Genomic DNA, 25,191 nt, shown 5'->3' with positions numbered 1-25,191 from the left:
AGAAAAAAAAGACTGATTTACTCAAAAGTTTGGAAGTGATACAATAAGGGACTGAAACAAGGCGGTCCTGGAACAATAGACACGTTAGGAGATGCACCATGGATCCTCTAGTGAGATTTCAATAAAAGCCACTGCGCTTTTATAATCGTTGTCCATAAACAATAGCGGTACCCTTCACCATTCGTTATCACCAAACTTTCCAACGGTACGGGGGATTTCAGTTGAAAATTCGTTTTTAGTAGTGAAACAGCCACCCCCCTTCGTATGGCACTAACCATCATCGGTAATTGGACCGTTGATTAGTTCTAAGATAGCTGCGCTCCGGAATTTCTCTCTGCAGTTTAACGATGTCCATAACACACAAACGAACACCAAGGAAACCCAACAAGGTTTCCACAGCTTTTATCGAATTCGAGGCTTGCAGAACCCGCCTTTTTGCAATACCTGTTCCGCATTGCGATGTGGCCCATATTGCATACAGGTGCATTCCGAACAATACCAGTTTCTGCAGGGAGGGAAATGCCTTTGGACCACCAACAAACCGTTCTGACTGGTCCTGTAGCGTCCTTCTAGAACTGATTTGTACCTGTTTAGCCCTCAGGTTAAAACTCGGTATACAGTTTCCAAAACATTTCTATGCGTAAAATGGTTCGTATCAGAGAGAACTTGGGAAAGAGGTTATTCACTCCCTACACCATTATGGAGAATTCTGCATCTAGAAAGGTTGTACTTTAATGACTGTGTTCTCAGAGGTGGACTTTCCCAGACGTTGATACTCTGCCCCGTTCTCGGAAGACTGAAAACTGTGCTACAAAACATGTGCCATACACCTGGTACCTTTCCCTGGCGTGAATCATGAGAGTATCCAACGGCGATGAGGTGATGCACTCCCGCATAATCATGCAAAACTGGACCAGTGTCTCGTATCTCTTGGGAAGCTCAACAGGTTTGAAAGGATGCATCGAACGCCGACACGCATGAGGTGTGAGAACGCACTGCATTACATGCTGCATCACTAGGGTATATGTTACTGCACGCTACCGTCACCGCACTGTTACGAACACTATGCTTGGGGATGGTCCACAGATTTGGGCTGTTCAGTTTCAATCTGTAAACTCCTAGATGCCCTGTACCGCGCAACACGGCTGGCCGAGGAGAAATATGAGCGACATTTATAATTTGATACCTTTGTAACCCCCAATCTAAACAATAAGCCGAATCACCCACTTTTCCCCATTCCTTCTCCCTAACTCGTTGTAGAACGTCCTGCACATTATGCTACGCCGAAGAGATCTTAACTGACAGCCCTGGTCCTAGAGACTTTCAGGTCTATTTCATCTTGGCCTACGTGTACAATGAGTTATTAAGGAAGCTTATAATATGGTCATAGATCTTTTACTAAACTAGATAGCCATATTGGGGTTTTCAGATAGGGCTTAACCGGAGGTTTATGGATACAGTATCGAGCACAAGTGGAACAAATTGAGATGAGATAGATGTACGGCGTTTCATGCCGGAAGTTTTGCATGCAAAATTTCCACCGTCACCAGAGACACAGTGACAATACAAGGAGATTAGCGAGTTGAAGATACGGCTCGATATTCGAAACTGTTACTCGGCGTGGTTAAGCCTGGAACTGAAATACGCTGTGTCTAAAACTCCATAAGGAGCACGAAGTTGGGAGGTGAAAATGAAGTAGTCGCTTACATGTATCGACATTGTCGCTTCAGCCACCCATGACCTGGTGTATAGCTAATACTCGGGGACTTTCAGAAGATGCAGACAGTAAGCTTATGCGCACTCGGTAGATCGCTCTATTTCACTATATGCTCGTATATTTCCCTAGAAAACCACTGACTCTCCCATGCACCTGATATGGGATAATGCAAGTATCATTCTGTGAGCGCATATGCATGCTCCCAATTTAGCAATCGAGCGATTTGAAGGATCCAATTGTTTAGTAGACCTGACCTTTCTTCCCTAAAGAGATACTTAGCATAACCAACGTATTAATTGCCAGTCACGGGTAGTCTAGATTCAAGTCTACGAAGGCAATGGTGTGTTTGCTGCAGAGGAATATAGATAGAGAGAATTAACATCAGGTACAGATGCCAACCCAATCTTCCTATTATATAATTTACCCAAATTAGAAGTAGGTTGAATTTCCCATTCATTTTTTTTTCAAGAAATAAACACTTTCGTTGGATTTTTCATCGTTGGCATGTTATGCATAATAGTTTGCATGGAATCTGGATACTTGAACTGCTATTTTGAATACTGGTAGTGTTTGCATAATCTATGTCGCTGATGTCCTTCAATTCGCCTGAATCTTAGTTCCTATCTGTAGTTGCATGATACAGTTATCCTTATAGTTTATACCTTCTCGTCATCCCATGTCCCTATTTAGTGTATGACGTAATCAACGATATGCTCCCTTAGATAATAGAAAGCCACTGTTACCTACTAGATAGACTACAACAGGACTTTCTAATACTTTATCGTTTAAAGTATCCACTTTCAAAGCACTATGGTGCATATCCACTGAGCTCGTGATTTCACTGCGTATACCAAGTGTCTTGAAACTTACATGTGTATCCACTTATCTGATGGCGCCATTTGCCTATAATTCGCCTATATAATACAGGAGTATGAGCAAAAGATGTAAAACCCTTACTATGTGGTTTTTATGCATGTTTCCTCTCTTAAACAAATTTATACACCCAAATAACCGTTAATTTGCTATTTTTTTTCTGGCCAACGTGAAATTAGATAGGGCACTAGCAGCTTATTAAGACTTTTCACAAACATTTTGTCGGACTTGAAAAGTGTAATAGGTGTATGAAAAACCTCTACTAGCTATAAGAGGAATACCCCATTCAATCACATGGAATAGTTTGGGCATGTTGCTGCGAAACCATGCGTCTTTTTAACTTTTCTAGTTAATTTCGCATCTTTCGATCCACGGCGGATCAAACCCGAGGATTCACGGCGAGCGGGGAACGGCCAAACCTCACATGCCATTGGCTGGCTGTACACAAATAGATCAAGGGTCGCAAACGAAATATAGCAGGAGACGGGAAAGATTCCCTAATTTTGCCGTCTGAGCCATAGATACACCTCAGGCACCCCCCTTTTCCAGTAACATGCGATATTGTTTGGTTTCGATACGCTTCAGTGTGGCTAAGGGTTGTGCTTTCCAGCTACAAAACAGACGTCATAGCTAAACTATATATGTACTACAAAACTTTAGGAGGTCTGCTAATGATTGCTCGAAAGAAGTATCTACAGGGGATCTACAATGTGCGTGTCACCAGATCTGCCTCCGCTTGCCAAGAGATTACACGTAATTACGGAGGAGAGGGGATCATCGGTAATTACGTGCGGAGCCTTCTCTTTTCCGTCTTGAGCTCATAACGACCCTCCTTATCGAATCTACGAGGATATGCTACCAGCTTTCCTAACCAATTAGCAGTCGCTTTTACGGGCAGGGAGTGAGCCACTGGCACGTGTGGATCCTTTCATATCAATACGACTTTCCGTACTCGTCAATTCTAGAGTTTATTTATTGCTTAGGCATAGTCTAGCCAACAATTTAGGCATTCACATCGGCTTAGTACACCTATCTTCCCGAGGCAATTCGGTTTGAAACTTCAGTAACCAACAGAAGAGACATGTGCATATCTGCAAAAGCACGACTCATGCTAATATATAGAGAATATGCCGGGGTTGACCGACCCGAGCATAACAATGTCGATTAAGCTATAATTATGCATTTCTCTCTTGAAGTCATTATCCTACACTTCGGTCCCCCGGCTAGATTCAGAAAACGGGGAAATCACCAGTTCTATTGCCGTATTTCCAGCTTTCAGCAGAGACGTAGGTCATGTAGGAAAATACACGAATCAGATAGTCGTCACCAAAAAGTATATTCTGCACCAACACAGTTTTTACCACATTGAGTAAATAGCCGATCGGACCTGCAGGGTAGGGGCTCCAGAGACCAAGGCTTGATGCTCACTAGCAACGAGATCTGCAATTATGCGGAATCTTACCTCCCATCGGTTACTATCTAAATTCCTACACGGCGAGCATGGTATCGATAATCTCAAAGCCTAAACCGATGCACAACACGCACCTGGGCAATGGTCAATCAATTAATCGTATGATGTAATCGTGGCCACAACTGGGTGCGAGTTGCTTTCGGCGAAGATTTAGTCGCAATTCATCCACGTGTTCTCTAGAAACCTGATGTTATGACACATCAAGAAGAAGCTACACGAATACGAGTATATCGCGATGCAACCTATCGCCAGAGTAAGAGTTGATACTCTTTATGCGATTACATACCTATTTTTAAAGCCTTCTACAGATACGAAACTAATTTTTCCGCTAGCTTGAGACCTTCAGGCGCAGCTAGTCTGCCGGCAAGACTACACCTGGGGATCTCACCCCCCAGTCATTTCAAAAGTTTCTGGGGCGGTCTTCCTGCATCGCGTGCAAAGGTTTGATGCCAATTATGCAGCATAGTCCGTCAAGTCTCGCAGCTACAGCAACGGGCGCTGAAAAAACCTCTCTTCAACTTTCTTTCCCAGCAGCAGATCAGCCTAACATGAAATCGACCGCTAGAACTCAGTTAAGCTAGTTTTTTTTTCAATATTTTTTTTTAGACGATGATCAGTTTTGTAGTACTATCCCTGCGCTTACAGTGTTTATATGAAGCTAATTAGTTATACTCCTGCGAATCAACTTTATCCCCATTGCGGTGCAACTGATCTGCGCTTCAATTTTACTATCTTGATGATGCGAACAATCTATTCGTGAATACCAGAACCAGTTTTTGCCACATATTTTGTATATATACCGTTGCGGGATTCCCCGCCGCTTCTCTAAATGTCTGTCCTCTAAAGTTCCACCTAGGCCTTTGCGATAATGATTAGTATTGATATCGCAGCCCCAACATACACATTACACCACGAACTCTCCAGTGCCACTGTTCTTGGCTTACGGCAGTTTCTTCCGCTTGCCCCCCACCCGTCGCCGATCTTTTCACCCGTGGAGGATACGCCCCAAACTATCATGGACCCCCTTGGGTTCTCTAGCGGAACAATTGATCCCAGAAAGGTTTTCGTGATGACACCGCCAGCCAGTTTGAAGCTCCCCTATGATTTTTCGCAGGCGCCTCGGAAAATACATATACCGCGAGCCAATGGCTTACACAGCCCGGTGATATCGCCGACGTTCGTCAATCGCCTTGGGTCTAACGACCCAGGAGCATATACCGACTACTGTAATTTGACCGAAGGCCGTATGGCGAATTTTGGCGACTCAGGAAATGAACTGCCCGAAGCATACGACTCGAGATCCTCGTTTGATTCTGCTTCGTCGCTGTTCTGGGGAATAGACTCTCCCACCCCCTCGATTTACGGGGAAACGAGCGAGACCTGTGCTAGTCCTTCGACTATGCTGTTCGAATTCTGCGAGAGAACGCTTGAGTCTTCGCTTACAAACAACATGAACTCTAAGGAGTTTCTGCTGAGAGGCGATATGGGAACTGACGGAGCGGGGCTTGACAAGGATGTCGTCGATTCGCTGGACGAACTGGCGACCGATGGAGAGACAGTAAGTACTGAAATTGAAGAAAATACGACTTCTGAAAGTCCATTGGCAGTCCTAGCGAAAGCTTCTTTTCTGCCGTCTACAACTCCAGACCCTCTGTCACCATTTCTGCCAACTACCTCTCTCTCATTATTTTTATCGGCAACTTCTCCTCCACCATCTTCGGTGGCTACCCATGTGTCGGCGCCTTTGGTGTCTATCTTTCCTTCGGTATCTGTCGAGATTGTGTCTTCTCCCCTGGTAAATGAGGCTTCTTCTCCGGACGTCAGCACAGCCATTCAAGAGCCCGAACTACCCCAAGAGGCCAGGTGTTTTTTCATCACACTCAGATGGAAGGTAGGAGGATCAGACGAGGAGGAATCGGCACTGATTGATTCAGACCCAGAGTGGATTGAGAGAAAACAATGTGATTCGTGGGCTGCAGACCGTAGCCACCGTAGTTTGCCCGCAAAAACAAATTATGGCCAGAAGTTGAGGAAAATAGAACTGAAAGGTAAGATTGCAAAACCGATGCGGGAGGGCAGTGACCACAGAAAATTTCTTTTATGTGACAACACGATGATTAAAGTGGTTCCAGAATACGCGATTTTGGCAGAGTTTGACATTGACCAATACCCAGACTCCAAGATTGTCCAAACCACGGTTCGTAGGGGTCGTCGGGCCCCAACGATCAACATGCCATCTGCGGGGAATAACCGCGCTACGAAACGTCAAAGAGCTGGCTCTAAGAAACAGAAAGACACTTTTGCATCAGAAGGGGATGAATCGACTGGAAGAGTCCGACAACATGCGTGTAGGATTTGCGGAGGGACATTTGGCCGTCGCGAGCATCTCAAACGGCATTTCAGAAGTGTTCACACAGCCGAGAGGCCGTATGTTTGCAAGGTCTGCAACAAGGGCTTTTCTCGATGTGATAACTTGGTACAACACGTAAAGACTCACGACGAAGGATATGTGTGAATGAACGCAGGGGTTACCGAAAGCTCTAATTTCGCTAACGTAGGAGTTATTCTGAATACCGATAATCACACTGACCACCGCAAGACCCTTGGAGGATCTGGCAACGAGGTACGATTTGACATTATGATTCCCCAAGTTATAAGTGATTATTAGAAAATGATCTCCGACTCCGAGCTAAGGCTGAGATATAATATGGGGGATTATTACACATAGAATAGAGACAATTACATCGGCATAATTTCGTAGAGGTTTATAAGGTGGAATATACTTTAGAGGTTTAAGACAGATAATTAGAGGTGAAGAGAGCCAGAAAGAGAATAGACTTACAAGAATGCTGCACCGTTGCTTTGATTGTATGTCCGGCCCTCGTTTGACCCAGTCAGGGAAAGACTTGATAAGTTGGATGTCTATTTGAGTAAATAACATAGGGCTCTGAATATCCCCAGTCTGTAATGATCGCTCAGGGTAGAAACGTACAACTGGGTTTTAATTTCGGCAAAATATGCCCCGGTTAAAATTCTACGCATCGGTCATCTCCAAGCCCCCTCCAGGTTGCAGTGCTTCTGCCCTATCCTACGGGATATATTTCTCCTCTTGTGATTCAAACCCTAGATGACTGGCTCCTAGCGTAAGTAGAGAAAATACCATTTCTTGGAGATTTTGGCGACCAATGCAGGGCTCTTGAATTCAAGTTCACCCTTCACAAGCGGCCTACCCCTGATATTCTCCACCACACCCTTGATGGTAAGCTCCCCCGTTTCGTCCCCAGCCAAGTTGGCCTTCACGACAATGAACTGATCGGCGAGAGTTGGAAACTTGTAGCTCAAGGTCAACTTATCCGTCTTGACCTTTGCCTTGTCCCCGTCAAATCTCAAAACCGCTGCGGTCTTTTTGAACGCCTCGTCTAGAATGGTTGCCAAAATCCCGCCGTGGACTAAGAATGGATACCCGCACAACCTTCTGCCCACATGCACCACCGTGACCGATTCGCAGGTCTTTTCGTTGATGAAGATGACTGGCTTCACGGCAAATCCACCGGGGACCGAGAGCGTGCCGCCCACCATCGACGATTCCAACACGTTAGAGTCCACCCCCTGCCATGCGCGGTACGCAGTGTAGGCTGGGTCCGCAGAGAGTTTCCGCACCAATGGAAGCGTCTGGAGCTTGGATTCGATCTTAGCAATATAGGTCTCAGCTTCTCTGGTATTTGGAACCGGAAGTGGTTCTAAAAAGAGCTCAAAGAGAGAGAACAACGGCAACGCTTGTGCTGTGGCGCCACCCGCGATGAACATCGAGCCGTAAAGAAGCCATGGCGACCATCTTTTTGGCTGGACAGGGGCTGTACTGGCAAACCTCTGGGTGCGGCGAGCCCCTCTCGGAAGGAGTTTGAACGAGCTTCTAGTGAATTTCATGGTAATGGTGTATGGTACTCTGGGTCTGGTTCTATGGCAATATCGCACTCAGGTTTAAAGTGGGGCTCGGATCTCAGCCAGAGTTGAGCCGCAGTGTTTCCCGAAGGGGATGTACTTGCGTGGGAGCAAGAGGGATTGGAGAAAAGACATATAATGAAAGGGCTTTCCATTATTGCATAGGCATGGATCGTATATATGCCTCACTATATACTTGGGTTCTCAAAAGCTTCACTGCCTGGTTCGTAAACCTCAAGTCTGGCCACTGTTTTACGCACGCCTCTATAGGGTGGGATCCAAGAAGTCCAGATGAACCATAATATAAAATATACAGTATAACAAGTGATATAGAACGTAATATAGAATGTTAAATAAAGTGATATAAAAACTGATGTAAAAAGTGATATAAAATATATGTGAGACCATAGGAGCTTACCAACTTCATTCCACCATCTTGTGACTTATTCTGTCTCCTGCACTTTACGCTTTAAGCATCTGAGCTGAAATTTTTCACATGCATCAAAATAATCAATTATTACCCATTAACACTTTTGGAACAAACCCATAATGCCCGCTGAACTCCCCAAGATTGAGATCCTTACGATCAATGACAAAGATACTGCTCCAGAATCAACCGCGCCGGTGAACCCACACGAACGCCAGGTGATCGACGAAGTTATCAAGATATGGAAGCAGGACTCCGCAACTGAGTCGCTTGGCGCATTGAAGCTCCATGTCTTGGTCAAAAAGGCTCACCCGAACTGGACCTTGTCGGAAAAGCGCTTCAAGACGGTGATGAAGAACCAGGGCTTGCTCACGACATCCAACCAGTATTGCTATGCGAACGAGATCCAGTCGTCCGTAACGCCCGACTTGGTGTTGCCGGAACTTGTGCGTTTGCAGAGCACGAAAAGGAGTGGGAAGGGGCTCTACGCGACAAAGCCAATCCCGGAAGGTGCCTTGCTCTGGGAGGAGACTCAACTTTTTTTTGTGCCGCCGTTGGCGAACGTCAACTTGGTGCGCGCGGGAAAAGCGTGCACGCACTGCTCACGCGCGCTCCACACGCGATCAAACGCATCGGGTGTACAGATCCTCAGCGGCCTCGACTGCAACACGTGTCCCGAAATGTGGTGCTCGCTCGACTGCAAAAAGGCCGACAAGACACACGCACAGACCAAGCACTCCGTGTACAACCCGTCGGCCTCCTCCAAGAAGGTGTATGTGGACTCGATTGCCTGGGACAAGTTCGAGAAGTACTGTTCTGAACAGAGCTGGACGGCGCTCTACGGTGTGGGACACGTACATGCGCAGATCGTGTTGGACAAGACGGGGTTAAAGGCGCAGCAGTTTGCCGCAATGGCGAGAGTTTCACAGGCGATCCGCTACAAGGCGCTCGATTCGACTTCAGGCTCGTTTGACTCCGCATCTGGCGGAGCATTGTTTGCGGGGGAGCAGCAGGAAATCTTGTGGAAGGAGGGCTTGGTCAAGTTGAACGCATGTTTCCCGGGCCGCCCGCTCGAGTACGACGAGTACTTGCACTATTTGGGTACGTACAACATCAATAATATCGACAACTCGTTGTTCCTCACCCAGTCGCACCTCAACCACAACTGCAACCCGAACGTGACGGTGAAGTGGGGTACAAAGAGAACTGATGGGATCAAGGTCTACGCCAAGCGCGCCATCAAGACTGGCGAAGAGTTAACCACCACATACATCTCGCCAACGCACTCGGTTGCGCAGCGTAAGCGCGAATTACGTGTCAACTGGGGGTTTATGTGTGCATGCAACAAGTGCAAGGAGGACGAGAAGGCCACCCAGAGACGCAAGAGCTCCGCCGGTGCCATGAAGGGCGAAAGCAAGGAGGAAATCAGGAAGATGTTGGACAAATCAAAGGAAGCAGGCGAGACCGAGATCGAGTTGGGCATCCCAGACGAGTTTCCGACTGGCAGGAGAAAGAGTGTCCGTTTCGACGAGAAAGTCACCGCGCTTTCCAAATAGAGGTGGAAATGTGGTCTGGATAATATGGAGATGAGGCGGGAAATATGTTTGGGTTCTAATGTTTCGGAGTGGTCAAGCAGAGACTTAGGAATTTATGAATTACAGGAGTCGGAGGAGTGTATTCGGTTAGTTTCAATAGAACCTAGAGTGTCTAGTGAATTGATGTGTATTACGAACATTGGTGACTTGACGGGGATTTTTCAGGTTTGGACCGTAGTTTAAGTTCACCCGTTCCGCGTACACCCAAGTATATACCAGTAGAAGCCGCGTGTAGCTGGCCAGTAGGGGTTGTTATTCTACCGCATTTCCTATCAGTGCTGGTTGTCTAGTAACTATGGATCCATACATTGAGAGTGCGAGTGTAAACTTTGCATATGACAGGAACATGCAAGTCTGGCAACACCATATCCCTAGGAATAATGTTACAACCTCCATATTTTTCCGTAATCTGTCGACACTATTTTTTTCTTTAAAAAAAGTAACCGTCTAAGGGTCGGTGCCATACACCTGTTCGTCAGCCTCTTGAGACACCAGGGGAACACTGGATCTCCGCTCAATGTCAGGCAAGTTCTTGATCTCGCTGAGAATGTAGTCGCGTTCTTCGATCAACGTCAGGTTGCCGCTGCTGCGTTCGATGACGAAATTTTCAAAGAACTTAATAAAGTTCTCCTTGTTCTTGATCAACACGTCTAAGATGGCCTTTTCCTTTTTGGGCTTGGCCACAAACACTTTGAAGATGTCGAAGCCCTCGATCTGAACATTCTTGGACTTGTCACTGAGGAGAAGCATGACAACTTTGAGGTTGTTGGGGTCGTCCACGTACTTGTTCAAGAAGAAGTGGTTCTGTCTTTCCAAGATTAACGCGGACAACAAGCGCACGCTCTGGCGCTTGGTGACGTAGTTTGTCAGCTGAATGAGCCGGTTGAGGTGGAGCGTGACGTACTGGTAGTTCTGCGTTAAAAACTCACTGGCGGGTTTCTTGTGCACGGTAAGGAGGTCGTAAAGGATGTTGGAGGCGTCGGTTGCGAGCTCAAACGTGCTGAGCTGGCAATACTGAAAGCAGTTCCAGACACAGCGCTCCTGGAGTACGAACCGTGTGATTCCTTCAAACTTGATGCAGTGGCGGAGGATCTGGCCACAGACCAAGCCGATTTCTGGATTTTCCGGGCCTTTTAGGAGCAAAAGGAGGATCTTAGGCTTGGACAAGAGATAATCCACGGTGGGAGCACGGCTCCCTATTTGCCGTCGGAGCAACGAGGAGAACAAGGTAACCACGTCTTTTCTCGAGTCAAAGTCCAAGCTCCCGAGGTGGTCCACCAACACAAACAAAGTGTCCGTCTGATATATCTCCTGCGCTAGTTGCGCAATCTGGTCGGGCACGGGATCCGTTTCATCGTCGCCATGTAAAATGAGTTTCATCTGTTTCAAGTATCTCGCCGCTTCGTCCTGGGCCTGGGTGGTTAGTACGGATCCACGCAAAAGTTTCGCTTACATACCTTTCGTCTATCGTTGGTGGTGTCGATCTTGGCAACCTGCTCGTTCAACAGTCGCACCACCTCACCGGGTGTCTTCGGGTTTCGCTTAAACAAGAATGCCATAGTATGTGAAGGCTCTCTTTGTGTTACGGGGGAATGGGCAAAAGGCAGGTCGGGGTAAATACCAATAAAAGTTCAATTGGATCTGTAGTACGATAACGGCGCAATAGAACCTGTCTCTATTACCTGTAACCACGATATCGCAGCGCGTGTGCCAGAAGCAATAGCAAATCACAAAATGGTGTGGGTGGTTGCAGCGTTAACGATTTCTGCAGGTTACGAGCACGCGCTGCGATAGCGTAGTGCGCGTTTTCTCTCCGCATAGTCCAGAAAGGCGCTAAATCAGGCTAAGCCATGGAAAGTCCGGCGGGTAAGTGAAAATTGTACAGGTTTACGGGGTGCTATACGAGCAATTGGACGGTTCAAGAGTATATACCTTGGCAGGTTTTAGTCCCACGCACCTTGTACGTGGCTGCGCTAACCCCACCATGGTGAACAAAACCTAGCACGGGGTGGCAATAGCTAAGTGAGCGGCATGGCGCGTTAAACCAATACTTATAGGCCATAGTATCAACCGAGTAGCATTGTTTGCTAGGTTCAGGGAAGCTTGGTTAGTCATCCGGGGTTCCAGGAAGCGTTTAATAAATTCAGTCAACGAAGTCGCACATCCAAAAGCTTCCAGTTAAAAGGATCTAGGGCAATCACATCCCTTTTGAATTCCAAAAGTATAACACTAGCAGTTTTCCTTGTGGCTATTTGATCTCACCCCAGGGCAATCACGATTCGGGACACATCTATGGCTTCTGTGTTCTGAGAGGAGCGGTTTCTGGCTTGCAAAACACTAGTAGACATTTCATGCTGGAAAACTCCGATACATAAACGGTTACGGTTGGTGGCTTGAAGTATACACCTTCATAAGCCTTGTTTACAAGACCTACAGATTTCACTCTCTACCATGATAATTAAATCTAGTTGAAGGCGGCGATATAAATGCTTTTGGGTAAAATATAAAAAATAGAACCTTGATCTGTATCGCCAGGCTTTTTCCCGAGTTCATTAATCTAGCCGCTGCTTCTTCATCGGCTGGACTAGTAACTCGTCGGACTGCGACGGGAGCGTGAGGCCGGCGGTGGGGTTGACCAACGACGCACTCGGAAGCGGCAACGTCTGCTGTGGAGGGCCCTGGAGCGGAGCGTGGTCACCGTTCAAGTGGCCACTGCTCTTGTTAATCAAGTGCTTCTCCAACATCATATATAAGTCCGTGGAGGTGAATGGCTTGGCCAAGATATCGCTCATCCCGTGCTGCAAGTACGTGACCAAGTCTGCATCCTCAATATTCCCGGTCATGGCAATGATGGGGGTAGCCTGGTCAAAAGATCTGATGATGGAGGTGGCGGACGCTCCGTCTAGATTTGGCATCACGATGTCCATAAGCACCAAGTCGTACTTGACTTTTTCCACCACGGAGACCGCAGAGAGACCATCGGTGACGACCTCCACAGTGCACCCGTACTTCACAAGGAACTTTCGGCAGAGCTGGATACACACGTTGTCGTCTTCCACGAGGAGCACGTGGAACTTGTACGGTTCACCCGGTACCATCGCGATCTGAGATCTCTGGGCTGGCGCAGCGATCAGCGCCGGTGCTAGCTGCGTGAGGTCTACCTGGGAGGCTTTCACCGAAAGAGTCGAGCCGAACGGATCTAGAATTGCGTCGTGGGAAGAGGACCCGCGCGAATGCTGCGGCTGGAACGGCATCTGGCTCTTGAGCAGCTGCTGGACGGTGGGAGAAACACTGAACGGGTCTGGGAGATCCAAGGGAGGGACCTTGATACCGGCACTGTTCAAGTACCCCACAAGCGACGATAACGAGTGGTGGTAGCGGTCGTTCAAGATCTTCAAATTTGCCACATTGTCCACTACCGTCTGGTACTTTGTGTTTAACATCTTCAACTCGCTATGGAGCACCTTCTGGTTATCCATGAGGCTCTTGACATCGCTGCTCAAGCCAAGCGTTTCAGAGCTCTCACCAGCTGTCTTCTTCTGCGACGGGCCTTTGCGCTTGATGTTTTCAAGCGACTCACGGTCGTTCTGACGGAAGTCCGGATGTTTGAACTCCCATGCGTCGTCGCCGTACTCTTGCTTTGTCTTTTCCTCGCCCAGGTTCTTGACCTTGTGGAAGTCGTACTTGTTCAACTGCCTCACAAACGACGCGAAGTTACTGTGTTTAAAATGCTTCGGGAGTATCTCTTTTGTAAATTCGTTAGTGTCGAGCACCACAAAAGACTCACCATTGCTTGCCCAGCGCACGATATCCTTGTAGTTTTCAAACTCGAGCATTTGAAATAGCTTTTTAACAAAGTCAGTGGAGCCCAGACTGACTGCGGGAGGCGAAATGGTGTCGGTCATTGTGTGCTGTGTTTTCTTTGTATTGCGTTGGGCCTGCTTTCAGCGATAGAAGGAGTTTCAGGGGATAGCTATGGGGGTCGTTTCCATACGTCGCGTGTTACAACAATAGGTGCACGATTGGTCGTGGGGGTAGTGGGGGGAGTTGTGTGGTGAAGAGGAGTGGGTCGTTATCCACCGCTCATCTTGTACCTCTCCTTGTCAATTGCAGGAGCTCAAGCCTCGGTTAGAAAAACTCTAGCGGTCTCCCCGGAACATAACAACCGGTCACGTGACGGTATTTTTCGGCGTTTCGGTCCTGCACAAACCTACCCAACGCCGTGCGTATTGCCCTCGGAGCTCAAATTAGGGGGCTGCCCAGGTCGGCTGTGCCTGGAAGACGTTGACGTACAGTGGATCTCGGACCGCGAAACACGGTAGTTTAGGCCATGGGGGGTTACCATCGAACCATGCTAGTGTCATCTCGGTGTAGGTGCTTTGTTATTACTGTCCGGGGTATATCTCCCTATTAGAGCGGCGGGACTCGGCCCTCGTGTATGCGAACTGCGCAGGTGTTATAAGTCTATGTATACAAACTACGCAGGTGTTATAAGTCTATGTATACAAACTACGCAGGTGTTATAAGTCTATGTATACAAACTACGCAGCTTACGAGGTCTTGGCAGACCCGCCTCTAAGCTAGGCCTCAATTGAATTCAACCTATACAAAATGGGTTTCGTTCTATAAAAGAACCAGGAATCATAATGAAGTTTTGTGCCGGCCGGGTTCATAAAAAGCTGATACATTAACACGACCCAAGAAGAAAAAAAAAACAGAAGTGAGAGTCTAACCCAAAAAAGAGCAAAAATAAAGTACACGTGAAACAAAGCCTCGACCTAACCGGGTGTCGAGAGACATAAAAGCGATACGGCCATGTCTCTAAAGATCAAATTGACCGCCAAACTCATCGTCGTCCATATTGTGATCTTCGTCAATGTCCATCAAGTGACCATTGTTTGACTCATCTTCATCAATGGTGGCATCCTCATCTGGTGGAAGGTTAGGGTTGCCCGGGATAAACGAGCCCGGGGCCCTGAACGAGTTTTGGATTTTGCGGTGGGAGTTGAAGTTACTCGACGAGTGGAAATGGTCGTCCATAGCCGAGTCGTCGACATACGTGAACCCACTAAAATTTGCCTGGAGGCCAGGAGACAACGGAGTGGTGGCCAAGTGGAACTGGTTATTGATCACCGAAGCAGATGTCTGGGTAAACTCTGGGTCAAAGTTGGAAGTGTCAAGTTCAGAAGCCAAGTGAGGCTTGAAAGGAGGCGGGATTCTCTTTTCTCTCAACAAGGTCCAGTCAATGTCGTGGAAGAATGGGTGGGCCCGTAATTCACGGGCATCATCGGTAGCGCCCAACCGGTGCTTTGGGTTTCGATTTAACAAGCCCTTAACGAAGGATCTCCCTTCGGCAGACAAAACTTCTTTTGGAAATCTAACCTTCCCAAAGGCAATGTTCTTGTACATCTGCTGGGTATTCTCGGCGTAGAACGGAGACCAACCGCAGCACATTTCAAAAATCAAAACACCCAAGGACCAAAAATCAACCATCTTGGTGTATCCCGACTCGTCCAACAAAACTTCGGGGGCCAAGTACTCGGTAGTACCGCAGAAAGTGTTGGTGGTACCGTTGGAAGCCAAGTTAGCCTTGGATAACCCAAAGTCACACAAAGCAATGTGCCCATTGGCATCCAACAAGATATTTTCTGGCTTTAAATCTCTGTACACAATATCGTTGTCGTGCAAGTGCTCCAAGGCGAGAACCAATTCGGCAATGTAAAACTTGGCACGGTCCTCGGCAAACCTGCCCTCCTTTTGCAAGTGCCAGAATAGCTCACCACCAGACATGTAGTCGGTGACAAGGTACAAGTCCAACGGGGTTTGGAACGAGAACTTCAACCCCACAATAAAAGAGGAGGCAGAGGCGGTTCTAACCAAGATGTTTCTCTCCCCAATGGTGTGGGCCACCTCCTTCTTGCGAACGATAACCTTCTTGGATAAAACCTTCATGGCGTAGATTCGGTCGGTGTCCGTCTTACGTACCTGGAACACCTGACCGAAGGTTCCCTTACCCAACAATCTCAAGACTTCAAAGTCCTCTGGGCCATAGTGACGTTTTCCAGTGGTCATGAATTGCCATCTCACCTTGATTTGGCCACTGACAGACTCGCCCATAACCCTTGGCTCCAATTGCAACCACGCAGCGTGTGACTTGCGGTCATCAGTGATCGTCTGCGGGGTGATCCGGACATGGCCCATGAATTGGTGGTCGGCGTTGGCGTCGTAAAGCGAAATGACCAACTCAGCGTTGGCTGCCAAGACGTCAAAGGTGGTTTGGTGCTGCCAGGAAGGATTAGCACCGCTCGCACACGCATTCAAGTTATTGGTGGCCAAGTTTTGGGTGGAAGCTTGGCGCAGATAGGCCGGCTTGGTTTGGATAGGTTTCGCGGAGGAAGTATTTCTGAACTGGTTACCAGGCACGGCGAGGTGGTTTTGGTTCGGGTTGTCGACAGACTCCGGGCCGTGGGTGATAAATTCCGAGGCTTCGAAGGTGCAGACGACGTATGGCTGCGCTGCCTGGGAGGTAACATTCAAGCCTCTGGCTTCCACAAGGGTCACTCTCAACTTCCCCCGTGGGATAGCGGTGTCTGGAGAGGTGTCGTCGACCACTGAGAGGGTGGATGCTAAGGGCGAGACTTGGTTATTCAAGTAAGCACCTCCCTTGATGGTTTCGTGGGAGCCGCCGTAGCCGGCTGGCGGCTCTGGAGTCATGTCCTGAGACATGGCGTACTTCTGGTCGTTCGCAACCGCCTGGGATAACACTCTTTCGGTAGTCACCGTCACGCCTGCAGAGTTGATGCCATAAGCAAATCCGTCGTTGGAGATAGCTGTGGTGGGAGCAGACACGGTGAGGCCCTTTGGCAAGAAGTGGCTTGAGTGCGATTGTGTGGAGGACATAGAGGAGTTATGCGACTTTACGTTGACGTCTGGAGGGTAAATTTGGTGAGATTGGCCGTTTATTGTGGAATTGGACATCACCGCCTGCAAGCTTGCGTAGTTGTTTGCAGCCTGCCCGGCACTCTCTTCGATCTTTGTTGGCGCAGAGTTCGGTGGCGGGGTGGTGGCCGGGGTAGGCGACGCGGTGGTTGTAGGGGTTTTGCTGTAAGCGCCAAAGCTGAACAATGACCTTGCAAAGTCAGCCATGGTGCAATGAGGATGGTATTAATTAAAGGGGAGGGGGCGAAGCAATGGGATGGTCTGAGGCAATATCGAATAAATTAACAGTCCAATCGAGTAGAGTTCGATAGCTGTGCCACTGGCAAGGCATTAGTAATCGGCTCAGGGTTGGTGGCCAAAGGATACGTACACTGAAAGCAAAACGAAGTTGAGGTCGATAGATGACCCAAGGGATGCAATTAAACGCGGTAAACGGGATATCACAGCAGCTTCTCTAAAACCGGGTCTTGAGAGAGGATATAATACACTCGAACAGAAATACGTGAAGGTATCGCAAAATGTAATCAAAGTAGGAGTCCTCGTGGGCGCAAAAAAAAAAGCGAGTGCGTACAAAAATTGACGCCGGCACTAAACGTCTGATGCGCACTATCTCTATGTATACTGCCAGTATAGAGATCTTCACCAAGCCGCTTCCCGCCATACAAAAAGATTTTCCTCTCCTTCCCTTTCCTTTTTCTGCGAGCCCACGTTTCTTTTTTTTCAGTGCTGTGTATCAGTTCTGACGTGGGTTACCCGCCGGGTTTTCGGTGCCTGGCGTCCAAAACGGGACAAATTGCTGTACTTCCGCTACTTTCATACCTAATATGGGAGCGTTAAGGTATTAATGTACAGGATACGATTTGCTTTGCCATTTCGATCCTTATCGCTTGCACGAGTGTCGCAGAATCCACAGGCCATGAAAGATTGAAAGGTTTTTATATTTAGGATGCCAGGTTGTGAAAGCGGCTGCTTCTCATTACCACCTATTACAATGATAGGCCACAAGTACGAGGCTTGCTCCTCTGTGTTGTGCCGTCATGTGTCCATCTCTCAGGGGATGCGCATACAGGATAGTCCTACATTTTGCAGCGGAGGTCACCTTCAGAGGTATCTCTGACGTCACATAACCTACGCCTGCTCATAGGATGAAGGGCATCAGATAAGAGTCATCGTTGGCACCAGAAAGGTAAACAGGGAGCCCTTAGAAAAACGGATCCGGGAAAGGGGATTTTTCGTGTGAATTACTAAATAGGGTATTATTCATCGCCAGGCCTGGGTCACCTAGTATTGGGAGAATAGCTCCGGGCCTAACCAACTCCGTACCAGACTCTCAAGTTCTCTACCGGGTACCCAGTAATGAAAATAATGCCATTCTCTCCGACCGTGATTTCTTTTTCAGTCGTAGCATCGAATGGAAGCGTCCAGACCATGGAATTGTGCCCAATTAAGTGACCGTTCACCATGCGCAACCTCAACACGTTCGTCCACTCGACGTGATCGTTGGGGTTCAACGGACACATCGCATCGCTAGTGGTGAGGTGGAACGATTCCACAAACTCGGTCGTGATATCAATGTTAGCGGAGTCTACCTGACCGGATCTCAAGCTTTCGACTTGCAATCTGGTTCCTGCTAAGCGCGGCATCCAGATGTCGCCAGGAAAAATGATCCCTTCGTACTCTTTCGCCACCGCGAGCTCCTCTTCGGTTGGCGGAATGTATGGCTCTCCTCTCACAACTCTTAGCATCGTGTTTAGTGGTATTTTGCTCACAGGGCCCACAACGACGTCGTAATCTTTGGTGGTCTTTTCCCTGGGGCATTGAAGGCCCCGGGGATGGGAGTAGAGATTGTAGAAACCGCGTTCCGTCTCGATTTGTTTCGGGATAGAATCATTTTCATAGAACAGAGGTTTGTACAAAACATCCTTGTACGCATTATCGAAACGGTAGAGCTCGCTCCAACCGAGAAGCCGAGACGACATGAACTCGGAAGCCTTGGGGCAGGTTTCTGGGACCTCACACCAACCGCTCCCTTCGTGGAGAGCGACAAACGGCTCTGTTTTCAAGCCCAAGACACCAAGGTCCGGCATGGCTGTTTGCTCGAGTTTGTACAAAGCCTTGAACCCTAGATCGCTTGAAGCCATCTGTGTTTGGCCTTGACGGCCAAAGTTCTTCAAAGTCTTATTCCGGCGAGGATCCATTCTGTTGTTGAACCAGAGAGGGTGGGCTTCCGTGCTAAACACTAGGCTCTTGCCGTTGTGGAATGCATGGGAGTGCACTAAATTGTCCTCGTCAAAGAGTAAGTACAAGTACTTGAGGGTTTCGCTCAACGCAAAGCTCTCCATTCGGTTGGCCCTCTCGCCCGACTTTATGTTCTGGAACCCGGCAAACCCACACGGTGCGATAAACACCTCTCTAAAGTCCTGCAAAATCCGCTGGCCAATTTGGAGATAGAGTGGGTCCTTGGTGGCTCTGTAAAGGTGGTAGCAACTTTCAATGAACTCTGGTCTGAGGGGGTACCACTCCAACCCGATGGGATCAAACGTGTCGACCCCACTCGGTAGCCTTTGGGTGGTGCGATAAAACGTCCAGCGCTCGGGGATCCCCCCATACGTGTTCCATAGCTTCAAATACAAGGTGTTATATCTGGCTGCGTCCTTGACGTCCCCGTTCAAGACTTGCAACCCCGGCCAAAACGCCATAAGGGCATCAACCCAAGCACTCACCATGAAGCCGGCTTTGGTATCCACATTGCCATAGAGCCACTCGTTCCGAGAGTTTGCGGTAAGGGCTTTGTAGCTGTCTTTCCACATGCCGTACACCAACTCGTGGTGCTCGTCGCCCTCGCCAAACAAGACCGAGTATTTGAGCAAGTATTCGTAGAACGAGTCTACCGACGCACCTATCCCCGTAAAGGAGTCCATTGGCTGGCCATCTCTCGGATTATAGCTTGTAGGGAGCAAGCCAAGCTCGGACCGCTTGCTCCAGACATGCTTCAACGTTTTGACGGAGCTCTGTAAAAACCTGTCGTCGCCTGTAAGACGGCTGAGCAAGCCAAACTCCACAATAATGGTAGACCCGGCCACACAGTTGTCCCTTTGGTGGTTTTCCGTGACATAGCGCGATAGTCCGTACTTGAGATTGACTCGGGGTAACGGAATGCCCTTACTCGCAGTATACTCGTAGGCCGGGAGTAATCTGGTGCCTAGGTCATGGGCCAAGTCTAGCAAGAAGCCATCGTAGTCTGGGAGGCTAAACCGGCTGCTATCATCCGACGCGAACAAGTGCGCTGAGAGCAAGCCACCCAAGACCCGGATATTTACCTCAAACACCTGGACCGTGACGTTGATGCTGAAGTCCTGGTAGTGTTCTTTGACCAAACTGAGGGCATTTCGCCACCCTTCGTAGTCGTCCATCACAACAAAGGTGTCGAGGTTATCAAAAAGCATGAGAGAGTAGTTTCCCATGACGTCGTTTTTGTAATAGTTGGTGGGGTCCTCGTAGTCGGGGCCGAGGGGCATGCATGTCAAGGGGGCCACTTCGTCCGAGGGGAAGCCAAATTGGATGTAGCTTTTCCATGCAAAGTCAAATAGCTCTTTTGTCTCGTTTCTGAGCAATGCAAGGTGCTTCTTTGTGAAGGTGGAGGTGTAAAGCAACGGGTGTGGAGGTGGGACGGTGTAGCGTGCAGTGTGGTTTCGGGGAACCGTCGGGATGTGCACCGCCTCTACCAGAGAGGCCAGCTGACAGAGAGATAATATGCATAGTATATACGAAAGGAGTGATGCAAACATAAAGAGCTGTTCTGAAGGGGCCGCTACTTGAGAAGGCAATAGGTGCCACGGCTTTTGGCATTAGATCTGCATATGGCCTTTATTTTTCACCTGCCCAGCCCTACAGGTATTTCGGTGTATATGCATTCGGGCTTACTTTTCACTTCGGCAACCACGGCCAGGCAAGGACAACTAACAAAAATATTAGCAAAGGCTACATAAGCTGGCAATCGTACTAAAAACCAAAAATTATATTACACAAAAATAATCATATAATTTATAAACCAGCTTGGGCTCTTCTTCTGTCACGTTCCTCAGAGATGGACAACTTAATACCCTTACCCTTTGGCAAAGAAACGTATGGCTTACCGGCTTCACCAATGATGAAGACGTTAGTCAATCTGGTGACGAACAAGTTGTCCAAGGTGTCCTTGATGTGGACCAAGTCGAAACCACCTTCGTGCTTCTCTCTGTGGGTGATGACACCAACTCTCCCCAAATTTCTACCACCGGTAACCATGACTAACTTACCAGTGTCGAACTTGATGAAATCGGTGATCTTACCAGTAGCGAGATCAATCTTAACGGTGTCGTTAACCTTGATAGCTGGGTCTGGGTATCTGATGGTTCTACCGTCGTGGGTAACGACGTATGGGATGGACTTCTTACCCAATTGGACCTTCTTGACCTTGGCCAATTTGTAAGAGGCTTCTTCGGCGGTGATTCTGTGGACGGCGAATCTACCCTTGATGTCGTAGACCAATCTGAAGTTCTCGTTGGTAGCTTCCAAGGAGATGACATCCATGAAACCAGTTGGGTAGGTGGTGTCAGTTCTGACCTTACCGTCAACCTTAACGTGTCTCTGCATCAAGATGGCCTTGACTTCACGGCCGTTCAAGGCGTACTTAAGTCTGTTTCTCAAGAAAACAACCAAAGGCAAGGATTCTCTCAACTTGTGTGGACCCGGGGATGGGCGTGGAGCGTACACGCCGGACAACTTGTCCAACATCCAGTGAGATGGAGCTGCGAGACGCTTAAGATGCTTCTTTGGACCTCTACCCATTTTGATCAATAGTTTATTAGTGTTTAAAAGGGGGTGTTGTTGTGGAAAAAAAAAAGACCAAGAAAAAAGACTGGGGGATTTTCTATATAGTAGGATTTTGCAAGTTTCCGATTTTTTGGGAGATTTTTTCACTCAATTTTTCGCACGCATACACAGCGGACGACATAGTGCAGAGGATGGGCAAAAGTTTTTCGGCCTGTCGCAAGCGGAGGAGTAAAGCCCTAAGCATACGCACGTGTCATCACGTGAATAAATAACCTCCGCAGTCACGGCATATTTTCTGTTTCTCTACCCGCTCCACTGGACAGGGATGTTATATAAACTAGACGCTCATTTGCAGCAGATGGTGTAAGCGTGCACAAGGTGATAAGTACGAGACCAAAAGTGCGATAGCTGGTTATAAGACAGTTTTACCTCCGAAGAGCCCTTATACTGGTAAAAGCTGGATATCAGCCTATCTAGGCCTCTCAATTGGTAAACAGGAGCGAGGTAAAGCGTTCCGAGGCTCCTCATGTTCATGCAATCCTTTTGATATTCCTGCATTAAACCCAGATTTCTTAAACAGCTACTTGTAGATATAGATAACCGATTGGCGTCTAAGTGTAGCTAGAATGGTTTATAGGCTTGTGGGCGGATTTTATCATGGATATTTTTATCCTTACGAAAATCCGGAGTTACTTGAAGCGGAGTTTTTTTTTCTTTATTGCCAGTGACAATCTATACCAAAAAAAGTTCACCAGCAAGTTATCCTTCGAGTTTGTCTATCAGCATTATATGAATATATCAGTGTATTAATAAAGGAATGGGAACACGCCTAACGGCCAAGGTCATTGCTTTGCATGAAACGAGGAGAGGTCATACCGACCTCAGCAACCCCGTATCCGTTCCCGCTTGCAATGGGGTGGTTCGTATCTGGCCTGTGTCTCTTGTGAGATTTAAGGCTTTCTCGGGGGTGACTCAAGTACGGCGTTTGGAAGAGATTGTTATTGAATAGCTCTTGGTTCACGCCCCATGACCCTGACGGTGGATAGTGCGCGTTTTGAGACGCGTTCATGCTGCCTCCTTCGATGTAGTGGTTTAAGAATTCATCAGAAATCTGCGGCGGCTGGTCGCCAGTTGCCAACATACCATTGAACAAAAACGTCTCCATGGTCAATTTATCGTTGTAGTCGTTTTTGATTAACTGGATAGGCGGCGCAAAGATCTCGCTATTTGAGGTAGAGCTGGTGGCGCCGTAGTACAGTTGAAATAACAGAGGCGCAAACATATCTTGTTCGAGACCGTGCGGGGTTTCAAGAATTGGAGCGTTATGGTACCGCGAGGCAACTTGGTGATGGCTTGAGTTGGTGCCATCAGAATGAGTGGATTCGATACATTCAACCTCCGCCGGCTCCGTCAGCCAGCCTCCCTTGGGGTCCATTTCAACCTCCTGCTTGATGTCAGTAAGGATCTCGGGATTGGTATATGAAGCCTGTCTCAATCTTTTTGGCTTAGTTGTAGACTGGAGTTTGACACTTTCCGGCTCGGTCAGAGCTGCAGGGTTGGCGGAGGCTTCACTGGCATCCGGATCAAACACCTGGTTTGCCTTGATCATCTCAAGACAGGTTTCAATGCGGGATTTGCTGTAAGCGTAGTCGTCCCTCTCCAAAATCTTTAACGGGTTGGCAGCCATGAACTCAATACAGTCTCTCACGGCTGGACCAAAGTAGCGCTTCTCAGACGCGAGCTGTTCCCAGAGGATGCGGAAAAAGTCCACAAACAAGTTCATGTCGATGCGTTCGGCCCTCTGTGGATGGTTCATCGCCATGTTATTGGCCCATCCTTCGGTGTACTCGATGAAGCTCATGTTGGCTAGCAATTTGTGCATCGGCATGATGATAAATGTCATCAACCAGTACTTCCGCACCACCAAGAAGCTCTCACGCTTTTCCTCTGTGTTTTCTTCCTCCGCCTGCTTGCTCCTCTCCGACGGAAGAATCAAGCGTCGGATTTCGAGGATGGTATCAACCATTTCCAAGTACTCAGCTGGGTTGAACGTGTGCATCTCGGAATAGCTGTAGTAATTAAACTCGGCATCGCCCGGATTCTTGCCGCGAAGCGTGCGTAGCTGCGCCTGGAAGCTGGACCCAAACTGCAAAGACAACAAACGCAACTTGATCCCACAGAAAGTGTGGTAGAGAGCGTTGTAGTAGCCGAGATTCTGCTGGTTCGCCGAGTCTCGGAGCTCATGCGGGATGCTGTCCATGAGCTTGTCAGCCATCGTCAACAAGTTATTTCTAACCGGCAAAAAGCGGTCAGCGTCGTGTAACATGTCACCAAGAATGATGGTCATCCGGCAAAGCACAATCAAAAGCGGGGTGGTGTCGAGATTCCGCAGACTGTTGCCCTCCACACTGTGAACATCAAAGATGCTGAACTCGACTTCGTCGGGGAAGGCCGGCGGAACCTCGGCCATCAAGGGCAAACGGTTCATGAGGGTGGAAAGCATCTTGTCCCACACATATAGCACCCAGTACAATCGGGTCGCCTTGGTGGAGTACTGCCATAATCTGGCCAAAATCTTGGCTGAAATGCCCAAGAAGATCCAGGATCTGGTCATAGACCCCCCTAGGTGAATCTCCAAGTTGCTCTGGAAGAAGTAGGCAAAGGCCAATGCCTGGGTAGGCGGCTCGAATAGTGCTTGCGACATCAACGTAACCCACTTGTGTCTAAACGCCGCATCCTGGGTGAGTTGGATAGAGTTGTGCGATGGAGATCCCAACGGATACGAAGAATTTCCAAAGAGTTTGATGTAGAATTGGACAACCTCGCCGATAAGAGGCGAGGAGTATGTCTCGGAGAGGTCTGGGATTTCATCTTCAGGGCCCATCTTTTCGAAGCAGCGAGAGACTTTGCGGGGCAAAACCCCCACAAACAGCTGTCTGATAGCTTCGTTGGCCATGCGGGTAAGAGTGGTCAAGCCCTTAGCAGCCATGATCTCGTCAAACTGTTTGTCTGAGATGCTCATGACCATTTTATCGGAGTCAAATTCGTCCTGGCTCTCTGCATCCTCGTTCCCGTGTAGCTCAGCAAGCAATGTCGGCAAGTGGTTGGGGAACGGCCGAATGAAGTAGTCCGTGTGCTTCATCGTCCGTGAGACGTATTCGTACGGCACGGTGATGGATTCGTCGAGTTTGTCGTCCAACTTCTTCTGCATGGTAAGGACCTGCTTCTCCAAGTGCCGCACGTAGGCAATAGAGGCCGGTTTGTCGTAGTTACACTTTGAAATCTTGTTGACCCGGCAGGCTGTGCAGACGGGATAGGCCCCATCGCACCTCTCCTTCTTCTTGCGGCAGTGGGCGCAGGTTAGCTTGTGGAACCGTTTTTCGGCTTGTGACAGTTCGGAATACATGGTTGG

At 48.3% G+C, this 25,191-nt stretch overlaps 13 protein-coding genes across 13 annotated transcripts; 4 read left to right on the top strand and 9 right to left on the bottom strand.

The window, feature by feature from the left end:
* Positions 1 to 20: 20 nt before the first annotated feature.
* On the bottom strand, positions 21 to 723 carry BABINDRAFT_161902 (uncharacterized protein). Its single transcript, XM_019129067.1, has one exon. It carries the CDS (start codon positions 485 to 487, stop codon positions 278 to 280), a length of 210 nt encoding a protein of 69 aa, XP_018984837.1. The 5' UTR covers positions 488 to 723; the 3' UTR covers positions 21 to 277.
* Positions 724 to 3,222: 2,499 nt separating this feature from the next.
* Positions 3,223 to 3,562, top strand: BABINDRAFT_161901 (uncharacterized protein). The gene has a single exon (XM_019129066.1). The coding sequence runs from the start codon at positions 3,232 to 3,234 to the stop codon at positions 3,412 to 3,414; it is 183 nt and encodes a 60-aa protein (XP_018984836.1). The 5' UTR covers positions 3,223 to 3,231; the 3' UTR covers positions 3,415 to 3,562.
* A 1,367-nt stretch (positions 3,563 to 4,929) lies between these two features.
* Positions 4,930 to 5,864, top strand: BABINDRAFT_8428 (uncharacterized protein; the record flags this gene model as incomplete). The annotated part of the gene is made up of 2 exons (XM_019132798.1): positions 4,930 to 5,619; positions 5,658 to 5,864. The coding sequence occupies 2 exons, from the start codon at positions 4,930 to 4,932 to the stop codon at positions 5,862 to 5,864; spliced, it is 897 nt and encodes a 298-aa protein (XP_018984835.1).
* A 388-nt stretch (positions 5,865 to 6,252) lies between these two features.
* Positions 6,253 to 6,558, top strand: BABINDRAFT_19633 (C2H2-type zinc finger protein; the record flags this gene model as incomplete). The annotated part of the gene is made up of 1 exon (XM_019131224.1): positions 6,253 to 6,558. A coding segment is annotated over one exon (306 nt), but the record flags the coding sequence as incomplete, so codon positions are not given.
* A 92-nt stretch (positions 6,559 to 6,650) lies between these two features.
* Positions 6,651 to 7,101, bottom strand: BABINDRAFT_143760 (uncharacterized protein). The gene has a single exon (XM_019127156.1). The coding sequence runs from the start codon at positions 7,000 to 7,002 to the stop codon at positions 6,751 to 6,753; it is 252 nt and encodes an 83-aa protein (XP_018984833.1). The 5' UTR covers positions 7,003 to 7,101; the 3' UTR covers positions 6,651 to 6,750.
* A 113-nt stretch (positions 7,102 to 7,214) lies between these two features.
* Positions 7,215 to 7,754, bottom strand: BABINDRAFT_18440 (uncharacterized protein; the record flags this gene model as incomplete). Its single annotated transcript, XM_019131195.1, has 1 exon — positions 7,215 to 7,754. A coding segment is annotated over one exon (540 nt), but the record flags the coding sequence as incomplete, so codon positions are not given.
* Positions 7,755 to 8,526: 772 nt separating this feature from the next.
* Positions 8,527 to 10,286, top strand: BABINDRAFT_161898 (SET domain-containing protein). Its single transcript, XM_019129065.1, has one exon. It carries the CDS (start codon positions 8,553 to 8,555, stop codon positions 9,984 to 9,986), a length of 1,434 nt encoding a protein of 477 aa, XP_018984831.1. The 5' UTR covers positions 8,527 to 8,552; the 3' UTR covers positions 9,987 to 10,286.
* A 50-nt stretch (positions 10,287 to 10,336) lies between these two features.
* HYM1 (Hym1p) lies at positions 10,337 to 11,686 on the bottom strand. Its single transcript, XM_019129064.1, has 2 exons — positions 11,483 to 11,686; positions 10,337 to 11,432 (listed from the first exon to the last, which is right to left on the bottom strand). Exons 1-2 carry the CDS (start codon positions 11,582 to 11,584, stop codon positions 10,473 to 10,475), a joined length of 1,062 nt encoding a protein of 353 aa, XP_018984830.1. The 5' UTR covers positions 11,585 to 11,686; the 3' UTR covers positions 10,337 to 10,472.
* Positions 11,687 to 12,465: 779 nt separating this feature from the next.
* On the bottom strand, positions 12,466 to 14,105 carry SKN7 (kinase-regulated stress-responsive transcription factor). The gene has a single exon (XM_019129063.1). It carries the CDS (start codon positions 13,928 to 13,930, stop codon positions 12,578 to 12,580), a length of 1,353 nt encoding a protein of 450 aa, XP_018984829.1. The 5' UTR covers positions 13,931 to 14,105; the 3' UTR covers positions 12,466 to 12,577.
* Positions 14,106 to 14,846: 741 nt separating this feature from the next.
* On the bottom strand, positions 14,847 to 16,625 carry SCH9 (serine/threonine protein kinase; the record flags this gene model as incomplete). Its single annotated transcript, XM_019131285.2, has 1 exon — positions 14,847 to 16,625. A coding segment is annotated over one exon (1,779 nt), but the record flags the coding sequence as incomplete, so codon positions are not given.
* Positions 16,626 to 18,271: 1,646 nt separating this feature from the next.
* On the bottom strand, positions 18,272 to 20,752 carry BABINDRAFT_37290 (alpha-1,2-mannosidase MNL1; the record flags this gene model as incomplete). Its single annotated transcript, XM_019131815.1, has 2 exons — positions 18,272 to 18,658; positions 18,698 to 20,752. The coding sequence occupies 2 exons, from the start codon at positions 20,750 to 20,752 to the stop codon at positions 18,272 to 18,274; spliced, it is 2,442 nt and encodes an 813-aa protein (XP_018984827.1).
* Positions 20,753 to 20,864: 112 nt separating this feature from the next.
* BABINDRAFT_180607 (40S ribosomal protein eS4) lies at positions 20,865 to 21,794 on the bottom strand (the record flags this gene model as incomplete). The annotated part of the gene is made up of 1 exon (XM_019131128.1): positions 20,865 to 21,794. One exon carries the CDS (start codon positions 21,792 to 21,794, stop codon positions 21,009 to 21,011), a length of 786 nt encoding a protein of 261 aa, XP_018984826.1. The 3' UTR covers positions 20,865 to 21,008.
* Positions 21,795 to 22,608: 814 nt separating this feature from the next.
* Positions 22,609 to 25,185, bottom strand: BABINDRAFT_8421 (uncharacterized protein; the record flags this gene model as incomplete). The annotated part of the gene is made up of 1 exon (XM_019132797.1): positions 22,609 to 25,185. One exon carries the CDS (start codon positions 25,183 to 25,185, stop codon positions 22,609 to 22,611), a length of 2,577 nt encoding a protein of 858 aa, XP_018984825.1.
* Between the last annotated feature and the right edge of the window lie 6 nt (positions 25,186 to 25,191).

This window comes from Babjeviella inositovora, assembly GCF_001661335.1.
Source record: "Babjeviella inositovora NRRL Y-12698 unplaced genomic scaffold BABINscaffold_7, whole genome shotgun sequence".
In the NCBI taxonomy this organism is placed as follows: Eukaryota; Fungi; Ascomycota; class Pichiomycetes; order Serinales; genus Babjeviella; species Babjeviella inositovora.
Note: the sequence above shows the minus strand (reverse complement) of the source record. Positions and strands in the feature narration are given on the sequence as shown.

Bases quoted from the DNA above. Each gene is read 5' to 3' on its own strand.
- BABINDRAFT_161902 (XM_019129067.1), bottom strand. From the start codon at position 487: ATGCACCTGTATGCAATATGGGCCACATCGCAATGCGGAACAGGTATT.
- BABINDRAFT_161901 (XM_019129066.1), top strand. From the start codon at position 3,232: ATGTACTACAAAACTTTAGGAGGTCTGCTAATGATTGCTCGAAAGAAG.
- BABINDRAFT_143760 (XM_019127156.1), bottom strand. From the start codon at position 7,002: ATGTTATTTACTCAAATAGACATCCAACTTATCAAGTCTTTCCCTGAC.
- BABINDRAFT_161898 (XM_019129065.1), top strand. From the start codon at position 8,553: ATGCCCGCTGAACTCCCCAAGATTGAGATCCTTACGATCAATGACAAA.
- HYM1 (XM_019129064.1), bottom strand. From the start codon at position 11,584: ATGGCATTCTTGTTTAAGCGAAACCCGAAGACACCCGGTGAGGTGGTG. The intron at 11,433-11,482 runs GTATGTAAGCGA...ACCCAGGCCCAG, and splicing joins CCACCAACGATAGACGAAAG to GACGAAGCGGCGAGATACTT.
- SKN7 (XM_019129063.1), bottom strand. From the start codon at position 13,930: ATGACCGACACCATTTCGCCTCCCGCAGTCAGTCTGGGCTCCACTGAC.